Raw genomic sequence first — 24,949 nt, forward strand, 5'->3', positions numbered from 1 at the left:
AGCCCTGGAACTGCCCTTCCTGCAAGGTGGGAGTGCAGGGAGAGAGGGAAAACAAAGTGGAGAGCAGCTCATGGTGGGTTTTCCCTGATCTCCATTTGTTTGTTTGTTTGTTTACTTTTCCTCAGAAAGAGATGCATTCACATCTTGACAGCCCATGTTCCTAGAGAGGCAGGGAAAGGGTACAGAGTGCCATAACTCCTTCAACTACTCCTGCAAATGGAAGGGAAGTACAGGTCCTATTTTGATTCTGGCTCCTTCAGCTTGAAGGAAAGGGAAAACAGTTAAGGATTGAAAAGAATGCGGGGATTGTTGTAGAGGAAAGGTAAAAGCTTTAAGAGGTTGTGTGTGTATATCTATGTCTCTGTGTTTGTGTGTATTCATTCTATGGACTGTGTGTCACCACCCATTAGATTAGCCCCAAGCAAAGGTTTGTTCGGAATAGGAAATCTCACCTGCCAAGGTTGCAGTTCTTGAGGATCGAGCCCACCTCCGCCTGCCATCATTCTGCGTTTTGACCTGGATGAGTGCATCTGATGTAAAGTATGTGCAATGGCATAAACCGCATTATAGATACTGTAACTTTGGCCAGTCATGGTCATTTCAAAAATATGCCCAGGAAGGCTCTCCAGACTCTCATGGCCAGTGCAGGTGTTTGTGCTTTCCTTGCTCTCATTGGAAGCAGAAAATAAACAGTTGAATGCCCGTTGCCAAAAAGCCTGGAGGAACCCATCTCCCTTTGGAGAGTTGGGGTTCAGGGTCTGAAGGAAGTCTTTAAATCCCTGGACTTTCTCTGTGTGAATTGCAAAAGACAAGGCACCATCAAAGACTTGTATATCGTAATACCTTTGCATTGTTTCTGAAGAGAAAGCCCACTGGGCTGTCAAAATCCACACGGTGCCTGTAGACTTCTCTGCAATATCTTCAGCTAATGAAAAGAAATATTGCATCCATTTCACAACTGTAATGGTCTCAGGTTCTGCACACAGAACTAATATGTTAACTTCTGAGGCCATCAGGAATGAGGACTTGGCCCGAATGAGTTCCAAGAAACTGATATCAACTATGCCCTGAGATACGGCTGGTAGTTTTTCATTGAAAGCTGAACAGACTCCATGCTGGGAAAGCATTGGCACTAAGCTTTGCATAAAGCTCTCTCCATTTTCATCATCGGATGCCACAATTCCCACCCAGGTCCACTGGAAATGTAGAAGTAGCATGACAATCCCTGCATATTGATATTTCTCATTGGGCACCGTTCGGTAGAATATCTGGGGCTGCAACTCTGGGCTTCTCACTGGAGTTAATACGCAGTAAGCAATCTGGAGGAAGAAATCAATCCCACAAGAATTGGAGAGTTAGAGCAAATGGTTATGGTTCATCCCAAGTATCTGCTTGAAGAACAAACCCATGAGAATTTCTCGACTCCATTTATGGATGCATGTTGATTTCACAAGAACATTCCGCATATCTCCAGCAGTTGTTGATGGGGAAGAGGAGCAGGTTTCTCTGACCTCTTGCAACTGGCCTTGTGCAGCTTCCTGGGAACAGGAGGAAGACTCCTGCTGCTGCATTTGTCCAGTTCCAACCTCCCTGCTGCTTCCCAGTGACACATGGGAGACAAAGTCAGGCAAGTACCAAAGCCCCTCTCCTCCAACCACTACTGCATAGCTCCCCACGTGATTTTGTAATAGTTTTTCCCCCACCTCCTCGCTCAGAAAAATGAACCAAAACAAAAGGAAGTATTGAAAACCAGGAAGATAACTATTGTACCCGACGCAGAAGAGATTGACAGCCCCCACACTTACTATACCTGTGGAATCTTGTAGATGCTTAAGACAGTAGCCATGTGGAGGGAGATGTCAGAGTCAAGTCCGCCAATAACAGCTAACTTTTCTTTTTTCTTGTCACATATGAAGTTGGGGACAATCCTTTCTGTGATGGACAGAAGTTTCAGGGTGTTCTGATAAGTCATCCTTGCATTTATGTAGCTGTCATAGACGTGGAACCCAAAGGTCATATTCGGTACGATATTAGGGCTCTCGTTTATCTCTTTCACAGCAAACACCAGGGAGAGGGTATTCTGGTAGTACTTCAGTACTTCACTAAAAAAGAGTTATACTATGTGTCAGAGGTATTCTCCTCCTCTCCCTCTTATGCACATTGGTAACTTCCTGGTTGTCTCTGGCAAATCCCAAAATATTAAACATATATGCATTGTGTCTCTTGGCAGTATCCAGTCAGCTTTAAGAACATTGTTTAATTTTTTAAAGAAAAGTGTTTAATTTTGTGCATAACATTCATATCCTGAAATACACATAAGTAAATTAAGCTCTGATCTGCAGGTGTACCACTGGTGCCTAAAATTATGGGTCTTCACAGGTGGCTAAAACAAACCGCCATTCCTCCTATGTTAATTTTGCGAAGGGGGACCTGGTTGCCACATCCTTCTCTTAACTCCTTATTTCCTTTAGGCAACCAATGGACACTCACTGGAAGAGAAGTTCCCAAGTCAGAAATTCTGAGTGGTGCCCCTCAGATAGTTAGTGGTTGGTGTAGGTGGGGAGTAGAGACCAGAGCACATCAGATGCAATAGGATCTATTCTTTCACAGTAACGGAGTTTCCACATTTCCCTCCTTCAGATAAAATTATGGCTGTACAACAAATACTTTAGCCAATGTTAATCATACTCAGAGAAGGCCCATTAGGATTAATAGATCAGACTAACTTAGATGTATTAATTTCAATGGGTCTACTCTACATATAACTCACTTTCGATACAGTGGTACCTCGCAAGACGCAGCGGCGTAGCGTGGGTTGTCAGCACCCGGGGCAAGGCAAGTAATTTGCGCCCCCTAACCCGTGGATTTGCGCCCCCTAACCTGTGGATTTGCGCCCCCTAACCCATGGATTTGCCCTAACCCCAGATGTTGCGCCCGGTGCGGCCGGCCCCCCTGCACCCCCCACGCTACGCCACTGGCAAGACGAATGCCTCGCAAGACAAAAAACTCGCTAGACGAAAGGGTTTTTTGTTTTTTGAGCTGCTTCACAAGATGATTTTCCCTATGGGTTTGCTTCGTAAGACGGAAATGTCTTGCAAGTTTCTTTCCTTTTTCTTAACACCGTTAATACAGTTGCGACTTGACTTCGAGGAGCAACTCATAGAACGCGGTGTGGTAGCCTTTTTTGAGGTTTTTAAAGACTTTGGTGATTTTTGAAGCTTTTCCAAAACTTTCCCGACACCGTGCATCACAAGACGAAAAAAATCGCAAGACGACAAAACTCGCGGAACGAATTAATTTCGTCTTGCGAGGCACCACTGTACTTTGTTTTGCAAAACCAAGTTTGCAACTGCTGTTTTTATTATCCAATATGGCTTACATTGCAAAGCAGAGAATATAACCCAAAATCTATGATATTCAGGTGTCACAGCTTCTGTGATGGTCAGATTAAATGATTGTGAATGTGAGGATCAAGGTTTGCTGCAAAGGAAAACCAGACCTTAAGGGTGTGAAAGGAAACACAGAGGGAGGATGAGGATGAAGTTGGGAGAAAGCGGTGAGAGCCATTGGATCAGGTGATAAGAAAGCAGAACAGGCAGAAGATAGAAAGCCCAAGAAGTGGAATCAAGCAAAAAAGAAGATGACCAGATCACAATGTAAAGAGAAGAAAATAGATGTTTAACATTCCTACTCGAAGAAAGCCACATGGAAAATTGTTCTGAGGATGCCACTGTATGTTTGGTGTAATTGTAGCATACATGAGCTCACCAAGAGTACACTATAAAGGATATGGTTTTTTACTTACAAGAGTTCATCTATATGCTTTGTGTTTGGGTGCTCATGGAAATCTTTTTCTTCAAATACAAAGCCAAAATAATTAGCAATTCCTCCAATGATTAGGTCCCCTCTCTGATAATTCTGGTATGGAAGCTGGAAAGGCTCCATCATGGTGCATCTAGCAGAGTGTTCCTTGCTCTCAGTTGGAGGCAACTGCAGCCACAAGAAGAGAAGGATCAGAAGCAGAAATGTTCTGACCATCTTGGGGCCAAAGGGGATGCTGAAAGTCAGATTTCTATCTCATCTACCATAAACTTCTTTCCAAGAACATTCATTGAATGACTCTAGGTTGTTTTGATAAAGGGAAAATGCCAATGACCTTATCCATGAAGACCTGCATGTTCAGAATTTTTCATTGGGTCTCTAAATGACACAGGATTTATTTTTTATACACTTTCACAATCTGACATTGATTGTGTTCATGGCCTGATAAAGTTTACATGGGGTTTGGCAAGATGGATGATAAAACCCAGCAATTTGAGATAATTACTGGTTATTGAGCTCTGTGACTTCTAGTAAGATCAAAATAATAATGCATATTTGTTACTGAGTAGTACTCTTGTAATTTTGAGTGCCCCAGGCAAGCAAGCAGTCCAGCTGCAAACTGTTGATCTGAAGGGAGCTTCCTAGTTTCCCCAAAACTCTTCCTCAATCACATTTCCCCTAACTTTACGTGTCACCAATGAAGACATGATTTTCAGCATTTGAGACCCCAAGGATGCTACCTTGTACACCTATGGGGGGGGAGGAAATAGTTAAAATAATACAGATTCCAGTTGCAGGCGCAATACAGAGTGTTACATTTCCTTACAAAAGCCAGAAATGGTTAGTGTTGTGCTGTGGCCACAGTGTAGCTTGATTTCAGTAAAGCTTGTGAAGAAACTGAGAAAATGTGGGTTGAATGAGGGAACTGTTAGGTAGATTGGTAGCTGGTTGACTGACCGAACCCCTTTTGTTGCAGACAGGGTCATGTCCTGGCCAGTTGTGCTCAAAAGCATTGCCACAGAATCAGTAATAATAATAATAATAATAATAATAATAATAATAATAATAATAATTTATTTATGCCCCACCATCTGGCTGGGCTTCCCCAGCCACTCTGGGCGGCTTCCAAAAAATATATTAAAATACTATAATACATCAAACATTAAAAACTTCCCTAAATAGGGCTGCCTTCAGATGTCTTCTAAAAGTCTGGTAGTTGTTCTTCTCTTTGACATCTGGTGCGAGGGCGTTCCACAGGGAAGGCGCCACTACCGAGAAGGCCCTCTGCCTGGTTCCCTGTAACTTGGCTTCTCACAGTGAGGGAACCCCCAGAAGGCCCTTGACACTGGACCTCAGTGTCTGGCCTGAACAATGGGGGTGGAGACACTCCTTCAGGTCTACTGAGCCGAGGCTGTTTAGAGCTTTAAAGGTCAGCACCAACACCTTGAATTGTGCTTGGAAACCTACTGGGAGCCAATGTAGGTCTTTCAGGACTGGTGCTATGTGGTCTCTGCGGCTGCTCCCAGTCACCAGTCTAGCTGCCACGTTTTGGATTAGTTGTAGTTTCCGGGTCACCTTCAAAGGTAGCCCCACATAGAGCGCATTGCAGTAGTCCAAGCGGGAGATAACCAGAGCATGCACCACTCTGGCAAGGCAGTCCGCAGGCAGATAGGGTCTCAGCCTGCGTACCAGATGGAGCTGGTAAACAGCTGCCCTGGACACAGAATTGACCTGCGCGTCCATGGACAGCTGAGTCCAGAATGATTCCCAGGCTGCACACCTGGTCCTTCAGGGGCACAGTTACCCCATTCAGAACCAGGGAATCCTCCACACCTGCCCGCCTCCTGTCCCCCAAAAAAGTACTTCTGTCTTGTCAGGATTCAACCTCAATCTGTTAGCCGCCATCCATCCTCCAACCGCCTCCAGACACTCACACAGGACCTTCACCGCTTTCACTGGTTTTGATTTGAAAGAGAGGTAGAGCTGGGTATCATCCGCATACTGATGAACACCCAGCCCAAACCTCCTGATGATCTCTCCCAGTGGCTTCATGTAGATGTTGAAAAGCATGGGGGAGAGGACAGAACCCTGCGGCACCCCACAAGTGAGAGCCCAGGGGTCTGAACACTCATTCCCCACCACCATTTTCTGAACACAGCCCAGGATGAAGGAGCAGGACCACTGTATGACAGTGCCCCCAGCTCCCAGCCCCTCTAGACGGTCCAGAAGGATGTTATGGTCGATGGTGTCAAAAGCCGCTGAGATATCCAGCAGAACTAGGAAACAGCTCTCACCTTTGTCCCTAGCCCACCAGAGATCACTGACCAGCACGACCATGGCATTTTCGGTCCCATGGTGAGGCCTGAATCCCGACTGGAAGGCATCCAAATGGTCCGCATCCTCCAGGCGTGCCTGGAGTTGTTCAGCAACCACTCGCTCAATCACCTTGCCCAAGAATGGAAGATTTGAGACTGGGCGATAGTTGGCCATCGTGGCCGCATCTAAAGATGGTTTTTTAAGAAGCGGTTTAATAACCGCCTCTTTCAGCGGGTCTGAGAAAGCTCCCTCACAGAGAGAAGCATTCACCACCCCACAAAGCCCATCGCCCAGCCCTTCCTGGCTAGCTTTTATAAGCCAGGATGGGCAAGGATCCAGGAGACAGGTGGTTGGTTTCACTCGTCCAAGCAGCCTGTCCACATCCTCGGGGGTAACAGATTGGAATTGATCCCACACAACTTGACTAGACAGGACTCTAACACTCTCCCGCCCTGGCCCTGCTCCCACGGTGGAGTCTACTTCTTCCCGAATCTGAGCGACTTTATCTGCAAAAAACTTTGCAAAATCATTGCAGGAGATCATGTGGCCCGTACTGGGCCCTGATGGAGCAGGTGGTTCCGCTAAATTGCGAACCACCTGAAAGAGTCTCCTGCTGCTGTTTTCCGCAGATGCAATAGAGGCGGTGAAGAAAGTCTTCGCCGTCGCTATCGCCACTTGGTAGGCTCGACATTGAGCTCTAACCCGTGTCCGGTCAGATTCAGAATGGGTTATCTGCCACCGGCGCTCTAGCCGTCTCAACGATTGTTTCATTGCCCTCAGATCCATGGAAAACCACAGGGGTGTCCGGGCTCCATGCAATTGGAGAGGGCGCTTTGGAGCCAAACAGTCAACAGCCCTGGTTAACTCCACATTCCAGCGGGCCACCAGGGAATCAGCTGAAAGGCCATCAACTTGGGATAAAGCATCCCCTACCACTCTCTGGAAACCATTTGGATCCATTAAGTGGCGGGGGCGGACCATCCGAATCGGTCCCACCTCCCTGCAGAGGGGAAGGGTCGCGGAGAAGTCCAGTTGCACCAGGAAGTGATCTGACCATGGCACTTCTTTTGTTTCACTATTACTTAGTGTCAGACCACCCACATCACTAGAGGTGAACACCAGGTCTAAGGCATGTCCATGACTATGAGTTGGGTCAGACTTATTCAGGGACAGCCCCATTGGGCCATGTTTTCCACGAAGTCCCGAGCGGACCCTTGTAAGGTCGTGTCGGCATGGATATTAAAATCCCCTAGGACAACCAAGCTAGGTGTCTCCAGGAGAAGAACCGCCACAACCTGAAGCAGCTCAGGCAGGGAATCCTTGGTGCAGCGGGGAGGTTGGTACACCAAAAGGAATCCTGTACTGCTCCTATTGCCCAACTTCCAGAACATGCACTCAGAGAACTGGGTCTTTCCAATAGGACTCCTGGTGCAAACTAATGACTTCCTAAAAATCACTGCAACCCCCCCTCCCCGCCCACAAGGCCTGGGTTGCTGTGCGTAAGAAAAACCTGGTGGAAAAGCAGCGGCAAAGACAGGCCCATCTGCTTCATTCAACCAAGTCTCTGTTACACATGCCAGGTCAAATCCTCCATCCACGATCAAGTCATGGATCACAATGGTTTTATGGATCATTGACCTGGCATTGCACAGCAGCACCTTCAGGTCGTGTGGGTATCCCTTGCTGATTCCAGTATCCGTCCGGTCAGGACCAGACCTGGAGGCAGGGATAGTCCTCAGACAACGACTAAGCCTGCTTCCTCAGTAATGACATGGTCTGGTCTTAGCGTAACTCCTCCTCCTACCCATGATCACTGAGATCGGTTGTCCCAGTGCATCCCCCCCCCCCGTGGAACCTGCCCCAGCCATTTTGTTTGCTGGGACCCACTCCCAGGCAGCCCTGACCCCTCCCCTTAAAATCAAATTAAAACCTATACAAAAAACAAACTAACAGAACAACAAAAATATGAAAACAAAAAACAGAAAGTTACAAACACAACATAATTAAATTAAACAAATTCCCACACCCAGCTAAACACCCATCCCACCCCACACACCTGGGGCCTCCTTGGAGCCTTATATGCTGTGGTGGAGTATGGGGCCCGCCCCCAGGCCCAAGGTGGAAAATGGGCTTCCAGGGGGAGCGGTCCTCCCTAAAATTCATGGAAGAGCGGCAGCAGCAGCAGCAATCAATTCACCACTGCCATAATTGTGTCCTCACAATTTCTCCCAAAGGAGCTCTTAGGGTCGCTCCAAATCTTTTTTATTGTTTACTTGTTAATTCCTGAATTATTTGTTAACTTGTTGATTGTTTAATTTCTAGGGACATGAGTAACCCAGATTTCTAATTACATACATGTAAATAAAACAGAAATAACAGACACCTAGAATTACAAGCATGATTCAGACTTCTGGATTATTTAAAACTGTCTTCTTATTAGCTGCTCCCTGCTGTTCAGCTCAGGCCTCAGTAAAATAACATAGCATTTGGGGGAAAAGATGCAGCCCAGTAACCCACAACTGGAGGCCAAGATGGAGAAGATCTCCACAGCCACCATGTATTTGCCCTTGGTGCTCAAGTAGGTTGGAACAAAGGAGAGCCACACACTGCAAAAGACCAACATGCTGAAGGTGATGAATTTGGCTTCATTGAAACTGTCAGGCAACTTTCTAGCTAGGAAAGCCACTGTGAAGCTCACCATGGCCAGCCAACCCATGAATCCCAGGACACAATAAAACATAAGAGTGGAGCCTTCATTACATTCTAGTATTATTTCTTCAGTCATTGAGTCCATGTCAACGTCTGGGAAAGGAGGAGAAGTTGCCAGCCATGTGCTACAGATTGTGGCTTGAATAAAAGAGCAGGAAAGAACAATGGAGCTGGCCAGTTGTTTCCCCAGCCACTTCCTCATGCTGGACCCAGGCTTGGTAGCCATGAAAGCCAGAACCACAATGGCAGTTTTGGCCAAGATGCAAGAAATTGCCACTGAGAAGATCATGCCAAAAGCAGTTTGTCGAAGGAGGCAGGTGACTTCCTGAGGCTGGCCGATGAAGAGCAGAGCACAAAGGAAGGAGAGGAGGAGGAAAAGGAGGAGAATATAAGTGAGGTTGCGGTTGTTGGCTTTGACTATGGGAGTATCTCTGTGCTTTGTGAATATCTGAAGCACCAAAGCTGTGATGCAGGAAAAGAAGAGGGCCAACGTGGCCAAACTGATCCCCAACGGTTCTCCATAAGACAAGAAAGTTTTGCCTTTGGGGAGGCAGCCGTCCTGTTCATTGTTTGCATATTGATCTCCAGGGCATTCTAAACAGTCGTCCATGTCTGAAAATGAAAAAGAAATAAAGAAATCGCAGTGAAACAAAAAGGTCTTTTGTCACGAAATTGGCACAGTGCATCTAAGAGATGCCAGAATGTATACTTGCTACTTCCATACTGTTTTCCCACTAGAGAAAGGAGCTTCTGATGCACAGGTAAAATTAAAACGTGTCATGCATTCCTTACCCTCCTTGTTTGAGATCTTCCCTTCTGGACACGGAAGGCAATCATAGCAGCAGAATGGCTTTCCTTCCTTCTTGTTCTTTCTATAACCTACATGACAATTCTCATTACACAGAGAAGTGGGTTGTGCCTGTTCATAAATGAAAGAAGGAAATTGTTTAGGAGTTTGCATCTCACTGACCTATCTTCTAATAGTAAACATGATAGTTAAGTAATAGATTGTTTTGGATTTTTTGTTTTATCTAAAGATGATCTTAAATCCTGCTCTAACTGTAGCATTGGAACTTCTACCATTACTCCAGTACCTTTGCCTTTATGAAAACCATATTGGTAAGTGAACTTCTTCAGAGATTAGCATGGCAATATCTTATCAAATTAGAAAATATTTGCTTGCAGAGTTACCTTCTTCATCACTTGCATGTGTCTTACAATTTTCTTTTGCAGAGCCAGGCGCTAAAAATCATTGGTTTGTACCTGGGGTTTCTGTGAACATTCACTGTTAATCATTTAACTCTGAAGCCAATGTAAAGGAATGTGTTTTGTATCTTTACCATAATGCTGCAAACCAATGAGAAAGTTTAAATAATGGATTGACTGTGCCTGGAGTAATTGTGGGGTACAAATTAGGGCTGTGGAACAGATTTGGCCAAATCCCAAGATGAATTGGGCTGATTCTGAAGGAAAGGCAGGCAGTTTCTGCAAAAATCAGCACAGAGCTCTTTGCATCAGAACTTTCTAATAGCCCCACACTGCACTTTGGATATGTGTGCTTGTTCCAAGCTGGTGGACACATGAGTGCAGTCAAATGGAGCTGGATTGAAATCTCCATTCACCAGCTTCTGAGTAGCGGTCCAGTCCTGCAGGCTGCAGGGGTCTTCTTCACAGTGGGTTCCTAGAAAGATTAAATCTTTCTGCTTTTGACCATTATGTCTGAAAGAAGTTGATTTTGGCCCCAGGTGTTCCCTGGGCCAGACCCAGAATGGTTTGGGGGGCCTGTTCACAATCCTGAGAATGAAGGATGGAACAATAATAATGTTTATATTAATTAAAAGACATGCTGGGCTTCCTCAAATTTCATTGACTAGTGACACTTTCTTTCTAGCTGAGACACTTCTGCAAATAGACATAGAAACAAGATAGCTTTCCTTTTATCAGTGCTACAGCCTGATATTTCCTTCACAGATTAAGTCCACTTCTGATAATTGATGAATCAATGTGTTGCAATGAGGCAGTTTTGGGACACTGAGCAAAAAACTAATGAAAACCTTGAATAAATTCTTACCTGGTTGAACCAGTTGGGCCACATGATACCCTCATCATGAATGGTTAACCTCTTCTCTGGGGGAGCTTGTGGGTCCATTGTTCCAACTTTGACTCTCAGAAAGGACTGATTTGGGAATGTGACCCAATTTACTATATCAAATCTAGCTACTAATTTTGCATTTTGGTCAAAAGAAACTTCTTCCCCAACACTATTATTAAATGAAACTCTTCCCAGAAAGTGGTGGAGCTAAGTTTGAAGAGGGAAAAAAGCAATAAATGAAGATGCCAAAAATGATTAAATATTAATAATATTGGTACAAATAGAGTGCTTATCTTTAGCATTTAAGAGGTATAGTTCATGGTCTCTTTAAAATATGTATGTTAGTGTCTTTCTCTCTGTGTTTTTAATGAGTCTCTTCTTCAGAAATGGATGGAGCTAAAAAGGAAAAAGGAATTAATGAGCTGTGCTATTTTCTAGACAAAGAGGTGCTGGAACTCACCACAAACACCTCCCTCGTTCCCTTGGAATGGAATGGCGCCCCCCTGAGAGGGAACAGAACTGAGTTCCAGCGAGTTCTGGTTGAAAAAAGCCCTGCTCATGAGGATATACAAAACAGGGACATTGTAGAACACAATATTCATTTAAATGTTTTGTGAAGGCTAATTTCAATTGTAGCAATGTTCATTGTGGAGGTAAGATGTGGTTCTTTAAAGAATTACAGTAAGTCTTGGCCTAAATTTCAGGCCAAGACTTACTGTAGTGACCAAAAACCCAAAAGAGAGTTTATCAAGGACATTAGAAATAATCCAAGACTTTGAAAAGGGAGTGGGATTTAAACTTAATAGCTCAAAAACAAAACTCCTGGTTAAAAACTTAACAATATAACAAAGAGAAGATTTGGAAAAAATCTTGAATCTGTCAAAAAGTAAAGTTCTTGGGAATATGGATAACCTCAAAAATTATCTATATATTTCAAGAGATTTATATAAAAACATGGACTGAAATCAAGAGAAACGTAGATATATGTAGTAGAGTGAAAATGTGTTTTTGGGGAATGATATCCACCATAAAAATGAATGTGCTACGAACAATACTCCTTTTGTTTCAAAAAATTCCTGTAATGGCTGCCTTCAAAAATGGCAGAGACATTTCAAAATACATCTGGCAGGGAAAGAGACCAAGGATCAAACATAAACTCCTAATTGATATCAAGGAAAGGGGGGCTTCTCTCTGCTGGATCTTAAATTATACTACGAGGCAGCCTGCCTAACTTGGATTAGAGAGCAGTACACATTAGAAGATTCTGACCTATTAGATTTGAAGGACTAAGGCAATCGGTATGGTTGGCACGCTTATTTATCATATGATAAAGTAAAGATTCACAAGAACTTCCTAAACCATATCATAAGAAAATCTCTGTATTCGGTTTGGACAAGATACAGAGATCTCTTGGAACCTAAAACACCTGGTGGATATCCCCCCAGAGGCAAATACTGTGAAAAAGAAAAAATATGAAAGAGATTTGGCCCACATATAAGGTATTATTTAAAAAAGCCATTTCCCATTCCCTGGGAAATGACGTTGTGGGCTGGGAGCCAGCCCTTCCCACGTGCACAGGGCGGGATAGCCCTTGCGCCATTGGATGGTCCTCGTCCACGTCATCCTTAGGTCATCCAATCCTGATGGTCTGGGGGTGTGGCACGGGCTATTTAAACTGCCTGTGGCCGAGGACTCGTCCTGTTTTCTCCCTCCCTCCCTCCCTTAGGTTAGGCTCTTTATCTCCTGACCTTGCTGCGGACCTCGGTTGATCGCCTTGGTTGTCCAAAGGGCCTGGTCAGAATTTTTTCCCACTTGACAAATTGGCACTGGCCATTTGGTTTTTTGCCTACCTCGTAGCAAATTGTCACAACTTTGTAAGGTTTGGCAGTTAGGCATTGGAGTATTTGGTTGGAAGTGATGGGAGGTAGTAGCCTACCCCTCCTAATTTAAGGGTATTCCTTTAAAGGAATCTGGGGGTGTGGTCTCTGTCCAAAGCCCCAGACAGGGGGCTAGGGCCATGGCATGAACCCTAGCGATGACCCTGGGGGAGTTCCTCATTGATGTGCATCAGCAGGGCTCCCCCTACTGGTGGTTATCCCTTCCAAGACTCCTGCAGACGTGCAGGAGTTAGATATAGTTGTGTGGTTTCCCATGCCTAAGCCAATGCCACTCACATTCCGTAACCAATAAAGTTGTGGCCTTTTTCACCCATTAACCTAAAATACTGTTTCATGTGTCTTTATTCCACTTCCCAGGTGGGTCTGGGACCTTGCCACGCAAAGAAGAGAACCAACTAAAACTCAAAAAAATTGAAGAAATAAGAGACCACTTGACAGACTTGTTCCAATAGCATCAATTATTTGAAACATTTTAAGCCGATAAAAGAAAGGGATTTGCGACAGAACCTTCTAGATTAGAGGAAGACCTGATTAATTCAAACGGGAAAACTTTGTCTAAAATGTACATGGGAAGTCAAGGAGGAGGAGGTTAAATCCATTATGATAAAATGGGCCCAGGACTTTGGGTACAACATCTTAATGAAGGACTGGAAAAATTAACATGAAATTCACTGCTTGCTACATATTGAGAGAAAACTTTTTGGAAATGCAGTATCGTTGTTACATGACTCCATTAAAACTATCGAAAATGTACAAAAACATATCAAATCAATGTTGGAGGTGTGGAGAAGCAGTGGGTTTGATGTTGCACATGTGCTGGACATGTAAAAAAAAAAATAGAGTGTTTTGAGATGAGATCTATATGGAACTTAAGAAAATGTTCAGGGTTTCATTCAAGAGAGCCAGTGTGGTGTAGTGGTTAAGAGCGGTAGTCTTGTAATCTGGTGAACCGGGTTCGCGTCTCCGCTCCTCCACCTGCAGCTGCTGGGTGACCTTGGGCCAGTCACACTTCTCTGAAGTCTCTGAGCCTCACTCACCTCACAGAGTGTTTGTTGTGGGGGAGGAAGGGAAAGGAGAATGTGAGCCGCTTTGAGACTCCTTAAAGGGAGTGAAAGGTGGGATATCAAATCCAAACTACTACTACTACTACTACTACTACTACTACTCTTCTTCTTCTTCTTCTTCTTCTTCTTCTTCTTCTTCTTCTTCTTCTTCTTCTTCTTCTTCTTCTTCTTCTTTAAAATAAAAGCAGAGGCTTTCCTCCTTCGAATAGTAGGTCCTGATATACCAAAGACCATAAGGGAATTATTTTTATAGGCAACTGTGGCCGCAAGAATCCTTATAGCTTCAAATTGGAAAGGCAAAAACATACCATTAAAATTGGAGTGGCAACAAAAGCTAGTGGAATATGCAGAGCTGACTAAGCTAACAGAAAAAATAAGAGACAACACAGACCTAATATTTATAAACAAATGGTGTTTATTTAAAAGATATATTAAAGAATGCTGTAACAATACAATGTCTGTGGCAGCCCTCGAATAACTTCTGTACTGAAATGATTTAGCGTAAAGAAGTATAATATCAATGCCAAGCTAATATCGAAAACTGAGATAGCTAGTGCACTAAGTAAATGAAGAAATAAAAGCATTTGGAGTAGACGGGAAGTCGATCAGTCTGGTGGAAGATTTTGAAGACTATGTTATCATAACAAGTATTAAAACTTTCTTGTTGTGGTTCATATATGGTGAATTTCGATTTGGTGTTGCGTTTTACTAAGTTGAATAAAGCGAAGAAGAAGAAGAAGAAGAAGAAGAAGAAGAAGAAGAAGAAGAAGAAGAAGAAGAAGAAGAGCCCTACATTTCATAGAACTTATACCACAAATATTAGACAGGATGTTCCTTTAGATAGGTGGAGAAGCTATGTAGATAAGCTGCTCATCACTTTCCAGACATGATATCTTGTATCTAGCAATCTACAGCCATATTTTGCTATTCAAAGGACAAGTGAACCCACTTTAAAGTGATGGCAGCATTTCATCCACTATGTTTTCCTAACCATTAGTGGATAGTTACTTCCTCCCAGAGAGAAAAGTGGAATGGGTTTCCCCTACTGACAAAGGTACTCAGGAGAAGTCCCCATTTTAGCTCAGCTCCAGTGTTGATTACAGACATCTGTATTAACTGGAAGACAACTTTACCTGCCACGGCTGAAGATCTGTAAGTTTCCACCTTGCTCCACCTGCCATTGCTCTACAATTTAATTTGGTGGACTGCATGGTGTGCAAAGCATGTGCCAAAATATAGATTGCATTGTAGATGCTGTAGCTGTGGGCTGTCATGCTCGTTTCAAAAACAGACCCAGGAAGGCTCTCAATATTCTCCTCCCCAGTGCAGAATTTGTCATCTTTCTTCTCTGAAGCAGGGTCAGGGAAGCCACAATTAAATGCCTCTTCCCAGAAAACCCTGAGAAAGCCATCTTCTTTTTCCAAGGTAGGGTTTCTCATCTGAATAAATTTCTGGAACCCTGGGAGATCCTTAGAGTGAACTGCAAAGGATAGAGCCCCATGGAGGAATGTGATGTTCCAACCTCTTTGAAAGGGAAATGAGGTGAAGTCCATCTGGGCTGTCATAATCCAGACTTTTGCCTTGCCTTGCATTGACACATCATTCGTTTCTGCAAGTTTGGGTATCGTTCTCATTATCATAATTGTTTGAATTTCACCATGCACAACTACAACATTGGCAGTGCTTCCCACAAGAATGTTCATTGTTTTCGAACCTTCTTCCACCATTTCATCAAATTCACCGGAAGAGGTAGCCGTGGGGAATCGTTCTATATAATCAAAGCAGATACCCTTCTGGGCAAACATAGGGAGAACATTTTGTACAAATCTCTCTCCAGGGTCACCATGGACAAAAAGCACACCGATCCACACCCAACGGAAATGCAGCAGTAACTGGAGGATCCCCTCGTATTGCTGAGTCCCATCTGGGAATATCCAGTGGGTGAAAAGGGCTTGCATGTCATCATTCGTCACAGGAGAAGAGCCATAGATGAGCTGAAGAGGGTCATTGTTAAAATCAAGGGAGGAAAGGTGATAAAAAATGATGATATCAAAACACCAGTTAGACTCAAAAGCAAATTTCAACATATTAATTTAGCTTTTTGTTTATTTCTGATACTTTAGAATCTACTGTTTGGGGAACAGAAATGTCTTTCCATCAAATAGAACAATTTTGCAGTTATGTTTATGGCAGAATTTGCTGTATCTAAAAGAGGATACAGGAAAGAACAGGTAAATAAATGCTTGTTCACAGAAAACCCTGATAAAGCTTTCTCATCAGAAAAAATTCCTAATAATGATTCCTTGAGTTAACTGCGAAGGATAGAGAACCACGGAGGAAAGCTATTTCCCACCACCCTTGCGTAGGTTATGATATGAAATCCACCTGGACTGTTCTAATCCAAACTTTTGCCTTGGTTTGTATTGGCGCATCATCTGTTTCTGCAATATTGGGCATCCTTCTCATTATCATAATGTTGTGATTTCCAACATTCACACCACTCCTAGGGGCCGAGGCAGTTTCATTCACACCAATATTCAAGGGGCATCCAGATCCTCATGGCATCACACGCATGACGTCAGGATGTTGTGTGACATCATGTGCATTAAGTCATGACGTCATGCCACATTGCACAGGGGCCCCCTCATTCCTCTTAAGAAGATGGCACCTCTGCAGGATCCCGTCTGCATGGGTCTCCTTCCAGTTAGGAGGGGAGAGATCTCCTAGAAAGAGAAGACACCCAAACCCTTAAGAGGACTGGGGTGATCCCCTGGGGCTGTTGTGCTATTTGGAGAAGCTCAGGAGTGGGATTGATAGAAGGTGGGGAAACGGACAGAAATACTATCTTGTATAAGAACTGAAACTGAAACTGTACCTCCTATGCAATGAGGTTTAAGAAACTGAATTAATGAAAAATGGAAATGAGCTGATTGTTTACCAATTGTAACATCAAGCTGAAAATAAGCAAACGCCATTTTAAATAAGCTCTAAGTTCACTACCTTGTTTTGAAGCCCGTAACATACACTAAATTGAATATTAATAAGTTAAATGTTTCCTGAAAGAACTTTTATCTCCTGATACATCTTTTGTCCTACCAACTTTATGCTGCAAAATAAATCTTTCTTATTTGTTCAACTTCTGCCTGAAGTTGACCTTTACCTCACACATGCTAGATAACCCACGGTGGTTATAGAGTTTTACAGAGGGGGGGGGGTCTGCTTCAGAAGGATTCCAATATCACTTATTTCTGTTGATTTGGAATGTTATAGTTATATTGGGAAATATTTAAGTAATATTTCAGCAGGCCTAGCAAACACCAGTTGTGCTACCACAGGCAGTAGACGTTTTGTTACAGTCCTACACAGGAGTAAAGTGTCCAATGAGGAATTCTTCCACCTGAGTTTTTCAGGAGGTGTGGAACTGAAGCAGACATATTTTCCACAACCTGCATTTTTGGTTGAAAAATACCAACATAAACCCATTATTTGCCATTCAATTACCAGCATGCAACCCAATGAGACTATTCAGAGACAAATATAAATGGCTTTCATTGATGACGCATGTCCCATGCAGACCTCTTACTCTTGGCATCTTGTACGTAGACAGGATGGTTGACATGTGGAGACATAAATCAGGTTTTGGCCCCCCAATGACTGCCTTTGGAGTCTCCTGAACATCACACTTGTAGTTGGGGAGGAGTCTTTCTTGGCTAGAGAGAAGTTCCATGGAGGCTTGGTAGGTCCAGCTTGCACTGAAATGGCTGTTATAGATGTGGAAACCCAGAGACATATTGGGCAATATTTGGGGATTTTCATTTATCTCTTTCACAGCAAATGCCAAAGCCAGGATATGCTGGTAGAGTTGTGTCATTGGTCTGTATGGAGAGCGACATAGTGCATAACAATTCACATTCACAAACATAGAAAGTGTAGGGATATATAGAAACACAACCCTGGATGTTTCGCTGTGCTGAACATCTAACTCCTGCCACGTCACAGGCGGCCTGGCCCTGATTGCTACTAGTTTTCCTCTACAGAAGAGGAGGACAAAGTCTGGTTACCAAAAACTTATAATAAATCCACCTCTAATCTGAATGAATTACCACTTGGCTTTGCTTCAAGTCAAATATTAAATAAGAAATCCTTCGCTCACCATGGTAAATGAGCGAAAAGCCTTAACAAAGTGAATGGGGATGTTACATTCTATGCTGCCTTGCAAACTTCTTTAAAAAACTGAACACTGGTATAAGCCTACCATATAAGAAGAAGAAGGTTACCACACACTGCAGAAGTGAGTTTGAATTATGAGATTTGCCCCCAGGTCTCAGAATTACATGGGGGGGGGAGGGTGGTAGTATTCATCATACACTAGTGGCCAATATTGTGAAAACATTTTGGAAAGTATGTGTCTTTGTAGAAGATTATGAAAAGCTTGGCCTATCCCTCAAGATCCCAAAAACCAAAGTGCTGCACCCAAAAGCACAAAACAACCCTTATGCAGTGCCACAAATCCAACTCAATGGTGTAACGTTGGAATGTGTTGATAACTTCTCCCACCTGGGCAGTTATCTTTCCTCAAGGGCCGACATTGATGCCAAAATCCAGCATCGCTTGTGACTTTGCAAGTGGGCTTTCTCCTGCATTGTGCTTGAGGACTGGAACATTTGCAGGGAAACCCAAATGCTTGTTTACAAAGCTATCGTACTACCAACCTTACTGTCTGCTTGTGAAACATGGACCACTTATAAACGCCATCCCCAACTCCTCAAAAGATTCCCTCAAGGGCGTCTCTCGAAATTTTTACACATCACTTGGGAAGACACACAAACTAATGCCAATGTACAGGAAGAAGCAAAGATCACCAGTGTCGAAGCAATGATTCTTCAACATCAACATCAACAATTGGACTGGTCATGTTGTGCGGATGCCTGACTATTGTCTTCCGAAGCAACGACTCTATTCCAAACTCAAGAATGGAAAGCGTAATGCTGGTGCTCCAATTGGAGAGCAGCTTTTAAGAAAGGTGCCATGGACTTTGAAGACACTCGAACTCAGGACGAAATTGAGAAACACGCTAAGAGGAAGGCATGTTTAGCAAACCCTCACCGTGATCAACGTCCAGAAATCTATGTCTTCAATGTGGAAGGCCATGAGAATACAGAATTGAACTCCACAGTCACATATGGATTCACTGTTAAGACTGTCTTCATGGAAGACAATCTTACTCAGGTACGAGTGATCACCAAAGGAAGCAAATAGCCAAATAAAAGAAGTTATGCACACAAAACCATGATAAAGGGCATTTCATAACTTTTCACCATTTATGTTAGTGTAGAAACTTTTTGCTGCAATTGCAGCTCTGCAATGACATCCCATGGAGTAAAGCAAAGATTTTAATTCACCAGGCGTTTTAATGTGAAACCAAGATTGTATGACTGTTATATGAAATATGTGCTTTATTCTTTGGTTGCTTCTGACTAAAAAGTTTATTCAATCAGCTCCACAGATATTCTGTTGGATTCAGGTCAGGGCTATTCAACACAGTTTGTGGCATTATATTCTGCATTAGATTACCTTTCTAATGATATACTGTAGAAGTTCATTCTAATTTTAAACTTTTCTTATGAGCTGTCAAAACTTAGAAATACAGCTTTCCCTAAAGTTTTCCACAATTTTGACCACTAGTGTAATGAGCATCACCTTCATCATATGTCAAATGCAGAAAAATATTCATTCCAGATATACAATACAGTTTTTAAAACACACACACACACACACACACACACACACACACACACACACACCCTTACATAATGTCATCGAAGAGTTCAGGTGTAGGAGGTTCATTGAAGGCTATGCTTGAAGTTATATGGATTTGAGACATAATGCCACCAATAACAAGATCTCCAGACTGGAAATATTTGTGAAGAATAGGAAGAGGGTCACTGATGGAACACGGAGCAACAGCAGCCTTGCACTCATCTGGCGGAAGCAGCACTGACGCCAACATCATGGAAAGTACCATTCTGCACAGGGCATGGTAGGAGAAAGAGGAAACTTGCACACAGTCTGAGGCAGCAGCAGAAATACCAAGACTGCAAATATTACCATGTTGCAGGGAATTTTTTAGGCAACAATTCATCTCTTTGCACATTGTCATCTGAGTGATACTGAGCAGCAAAGTCTCACTGCGATGGTTACGAAAGCCAGATTTTTGCAGGGAAAAGAATGAGTGATCAGTCTGACAGAGCCCTTGGTGTAAGGCCAAAGTCTGAACATCACAGGAGATATTAATAGTATCTGCAAGTCTTGATTCATCGTTTTCATGCAGCTACTGGAACTCCCCAGAGACTCAAAGAAATGATTGTGATTACTTTGATAATTACAGGAGACTTCTTCTCAGCTTCTCAGTGATTTTTATTTGGGGGGGGGGGAGCATGTTTATCACATCACAGCCAAAGTCTCAGGTGGTCCTCCTCAGTAGGGAGAGCAATAAGAGTTTATGGAGAGTCAGCAAAAAAGAGAAAAAAGGTTACCCAGAAAACTACTTAAGGTGAAAATATATAATAAAAGAATAAATGCTTTACAGCCGATTTTTCAAAGAGGTAAAACAAACAAACAAAACCCTTTGCATAACCTTTAAATCAAGTACGTTACCCATTTTATCAACAAAAAATTGCATTACATTAACTAACACCATATGGAAAGACAATATTTTTCAGTGTTTGACTAGGACATGGGAGACCCAATTTATTACAGTGGTACCTCGGGTTTCAAACACTTTGGGTTACAAACTCCGCTAACCCAGAAGTAGTACCCCGGGTTAAGAATTTTGCCCCAGGATGAGAACAGAAATTGTGCGACGGCAGCAGGAGGCCCCATTAGCCAAAGTGGTACCTCAGGTTAAGATCAGTTTCAGGTTAAGAACGGACCTCCGGAATGAATTAAGTTTGTAACCAGAGGTACCACTGTACATACAATCCAGCTACTAATTCCCCATTTCTATCTGTCCTGCATGGAGAAGATAAACTCAGAGAATCTGGGTCTCATTTGTAGGCAAATGAGTACTAGTGGATAATAAATGCTATTCAAATGATTTGAAGCCCCACTTGGAAATGTGGCAACTTCACATTGTGAAGCCAGGTGGATGTGTACATACATGTGTATCTACAGGTGGATGATGACTGAAACTATAGCCTTGGCAGAAGTGACATGTTTCACACTGAAGATCTCTCCCCATGAAGGGATATACCTTTAGCACCCAATGAATGGAAGATCAGTGTATTGGCAGGATAACAAATTGGCAGAACAACCTTATGGAGTTAAAAATTGTTCTCAGCTTTATTGATTACAGATGTAGGTTGGGAATGAAAAAGGTTAAAAGGATGAGTGTTGATAAATACAAGGAATTACTTTCTCTGGTTTTCATCCAATAAATGCCAGCAAACAATGCAAAAATTAAAAGCATCAACGCAAGGTGATTCCTATTTGCTCCTCAGAATCAAGTGGCCTTTGCTGTTCAAGTCGGGCCTCAGAAGAATGATGTACAATTTGGGGGCAAAGATACAACCCAGCAAACCTGCGCTGGAGGCCAAGATGCAAAAGACCTCCACAGCCACCATCTGCTTTCCTTTGGTGCTCAGATAAGAGGGAACAAAGGACAGCCAAACGCTGCAGAACACCAACATGCTGAAGGTGATGAACTTGGCTTCGTTGAAACTGTCCGGCAACCTCTTGGCCAGGAAAGCCATAGTGAAGCTGACCATGGCCAGGAATCCCAGATAACCCAGGACAGAATAAAACATCGCGACAGAACCTTCGTTGCATTCCACAATGATTTCCCCCGCCAGAGAGTTCATGTCCACATCTGGGAATGGAGGAGCCGTATAGAGCCAAGCAGCACAAATGCTGGTTTGAACTGAGCAGCAGCCAAGAAGCACAGAGTTTGTGAGAGATTTCCCCACCCATTTCCTCATCCTGGATCCTGGTTTGGTGGCCATGAAAGCCAGAACCACCGTGATGGTTTTGGCCAAGACACAAGACACAGCAATGGAGAAGATGATGCCAAAGGCCGCTTGTCGTAAAGAGCAGCTGACTGGGTGAGGCTGGCCAATGAAGAGCAAGGAGCAGAGGAAGCAGAGCAAGAGGGCAAGGAGCAGAGTGTAGGTGAGGTCCCGGTTGTTGGCTTTGACAATGGGAGTGTCCCCATTCCTGGAGAAGACGCCAAGTATCCAAGCTGTGACCAGAGAAAAGGCCAGAGCCAAGGAAGCTAAAAGGAACCCTAAAGGTTCTGCGTAGGAAAGAAAATGTTGGCGTTTGGGGAGGCATTGATCTCTGTCCTTGTTTGGAAATTGGTCATCTTGGCAGTGGAAACAATCATCCATATCTGAAGAAAATCAAATGAGTGATGAGTTTCAACAAATAAGAGTAAGGAGACCATTTTTTGGCTCACACACCTAAAACTAACCACTCCTAAGATGTAGCAAATGATGTCTTCTACCCGTTTGATTTGAAATCATCCCATTTGGACACGAAGCACAATCATAGCAACAAAATGGCAGCCCCTCCTTCTTTTTTCTGCTGTAGCCTGGCTGGCAGCGATCATTACACAAGGCAAGGGGCAGCACCTAGCCATAAAAAGAGGAGAAAATGTAGCTCTCTTGTGCCTTGTAAACAACTCAGCTTTAACCAAAGAGAAGAGATCAGTTGACTGATTAACATTATTCCAGAAAGGTGTGTTGTATGCATAAATATATTGTAATGTAAATATTGGGAGTTAATGAGAAGGGATACTAAATTTTTCATCTGCATAAAGATGGAGGATGGAGAGAGGACAGAGAAGACAACAGACTTTGAAATACAGGGAGTTGAGAGAAGGTAAAATAGGAAGCACATATATTAAACTCGGGACGCGGGTGGTGCTGTGGGTTAAACTACAGAGCCTAGGGCTTGCCGATCAGAAGGTCGGCAATGGGAGCTCACCCCGTTGCGGGGATTCGAACTGCCGACCTTCTGATTGGCAAGTCCTAGGCTCTGTGGTTTAACCCACAGCGCCACTCATGTCTCAGACTTGGGTTATACTTAAACAATATTTTCTAAATTTTCTACATTAACCTTATTATTTCAATTCTTAATAAAAATAACTCATTTTCAAAAACCTTTGGTCCCACCTGATTAAAAGATCTGTGCCATGTGATGGCTTCCTCATCCATGCTGAAGTCTACATTTTGTGAATCTTGTGGAACTATCTTTCCTACTTTCACTCGGGAGAAGGTTTGGTTTGGAAAAATAACCCAGTTAATAATATCAAATCCACCTGCTAGCTCCCCATTCTCATCAAAGGACACTAAGTCACCAGCACTGTTGTTGAAGGAGATACTCCTCAAGAACGAGTGCAGCTAGGCAGAAGAAAACAAAGGCAAAGTTTAAAAAAGGAGAGCTTTTATGGATTTTAGAAACAAGAAGTATCCATCAATGTATTTCACACAATGCAAAGAAGTCCAAAACTGTGCAGTCTACAACATTTGGAGAACATAAGTATTTCTAGTAAGTACAGGTGGCCTGCCCCTTGCCTGAGGGTTCAGCTCTGGGGGCAATGTGCAAAGGCAAAATGGTGCCATGTCAAAAAGCCCTGGAACTGCCCCTCCTGCAAGGCGGGTGTGCAGGGAGAAGGGGGCAAAGAAATGGAGAGAAGCTCCTCTTGGGTTTTCCCTCCTCCTCATTTATTTATTTACTTTTCCCTACCAACATAAATGAACTTAACTTGCAGGTTCACTATAATCAATGAACATCACTAGAAGCGAGTTAAAAAACAGACCAGGTAATTACATTTGAAAATAGCCCTATACAGTGGTGCCTTGCAAGACGAAATTAATTCGTTCCGTGAGTTTTGTCGTCTTGCGATTTTTTTCGTCTTGCGAAGCACGGTGTCGGGAAAGTTTTGGAAAAGCTTCAAAAATCACCAAAGTCTTTAAAAACCTCAAAAAAGGCTACCACACCGCGTTCTATGAGTTGCTCCTCGAAGTCAAGTCGCAACTGTATTAACGGTGTTAAGAAAAAGGAAACAAACTTGCAAGACGTTTCCATCTTGCGAAGCAAGCCCATAGGGAAAATCGTCTTGCGAAGCAGCTCAAAAAACAAAAAACCCTTTCGTCTAGCGAGTTTTTTTGTCTTGCGAGGCATTCGTCTTGCGAGGTACCACTGTATGCTCCTCTTTAGTGCAAAAACAAATGCAGGTTTTAGAAAATAGTTGGTGTTGGTGGACAGAACGGGTGGGCAGCCATGGGTAGAAACAAACCTTAATTTTTTTCAAACATATTCTTAATTCTTGGTAATCATCCTTTTCCCCCCCTAAACTTTGCAAAGGTTTACTCTGAATAGCAAATCTTACCTGCCAAGGCTGCAGTTCTTGAGGATCGAGCCCACCTCCGCCTGCCATCATTCTGCGTTTTGACCTGGATGAGTGCATCTGATGTAAAGTATGTGCAATGGCATAAACCACATTATAGATACTGTAACTTTGGCCAGTCATGGTCATTTCAAAAATATGCCCAGGAAGGCTCTCCAGACTCTCATGGCCAGTGCAGGTCTTTGTGCTTCCCTTGCTCTCATTGGAAGCAGAAAATAAACAGTTGAATACCTGTTGCCAAAAAGCCTGCAGGAACCCATCTCCATTTGGAGAGTTGGGGTTCAGGGTCTGAAGGAATTCTTTAAATCCCTGGACTTTCTCTGTGTGAATTGCAAAAGACAAGGCACCATCAAAGACTTGTATATCATAATACCTTTGCATTGTTTCTGAAGAGAAAGCCCACTGGGCTGTCAAAATCCACACGGTGCCTGTAGACATCTCTGCAACATCTTCAGCTAATGAAAAGAAATATTGCATCCATTTCACAACTGTAATGGTCTCAGGTTCTGCACACATAATTAATATGTGACCTTCTGAGGCCACCAGGAAAGAGGACTTGGCCCGAATGCGTTCCAAGAAACTGCTATCAACTATGCCCCGAGATAAGGCTGGTAGTTTTTCATTGAAAGCTGTACAGATT

General features: G+C 43.3%; 2 protein-coding genes across 2 annotated transcripts; both read right to left on the reverse strand.

Moving 5' to 3' along the window:
* Positions 1–8,557: 8,557 nt before the first annotated feature.
* LOC114587012 (vomeronasal type-2 receptor 26-like) lies at positions 8,558–19,926 on the reverse strand. The gene is made up of 6 exons (XM_077920612.1): positions 19,712–19,926; positions 17,485–17,776; positions 15,035–15,895; positions 10,919–11,146; positions 9,640–9,766; positions 8,558–9,459 (listed from the first exon to the last, which is right to left on the reverse strand). The coding sequence occupies exons 1-6, from the start codon at positions 19,924–19,926 to the stop codon at positions 8,558–8,560; spliced, it is 2,625 nt and encodes an 874-aa protein (XP_077776738.1).
* Positions 19,927–21,385: 1,459 nt separating this feature from the next.
* LOC144325839 (vomeronasal type-2 receptor 26-like) lies at positions 21,386–23,113 on the reverse strand. The gene is made up of 3 exons (XM_077920550.1): positions 23,072–23,113; positions 22,402–22,528; positions 21,386–22,287 (listed from the first exon to the last, which is right to left on the reverse strand). The coding sequence occupies exons 1-3, from the start codon at positions 23,111–23,113 to the stop codon at positions 21,386–21,388; spliced, it is 1,071 nt and encodes a 356-aa protein (XP_077776676.1).
* Between the last annotated feature and the right edge of the window lie 1,836 nt (positions 23,114–24,949).

This window comes from Podarcis muralis, chromosome 16 (assembly GCF_964188315.1).
Source record: "Podarcis muralis chromosome 16, rPodMur119.hap1.1, whole genome shotgun sequence".
Taxonomy (NCBI): Eukaryota; Metazoa; Chordata; class Lepidosauria; order Squamata; family Lacertidae; genus Podarcis; species Podarcis muralis.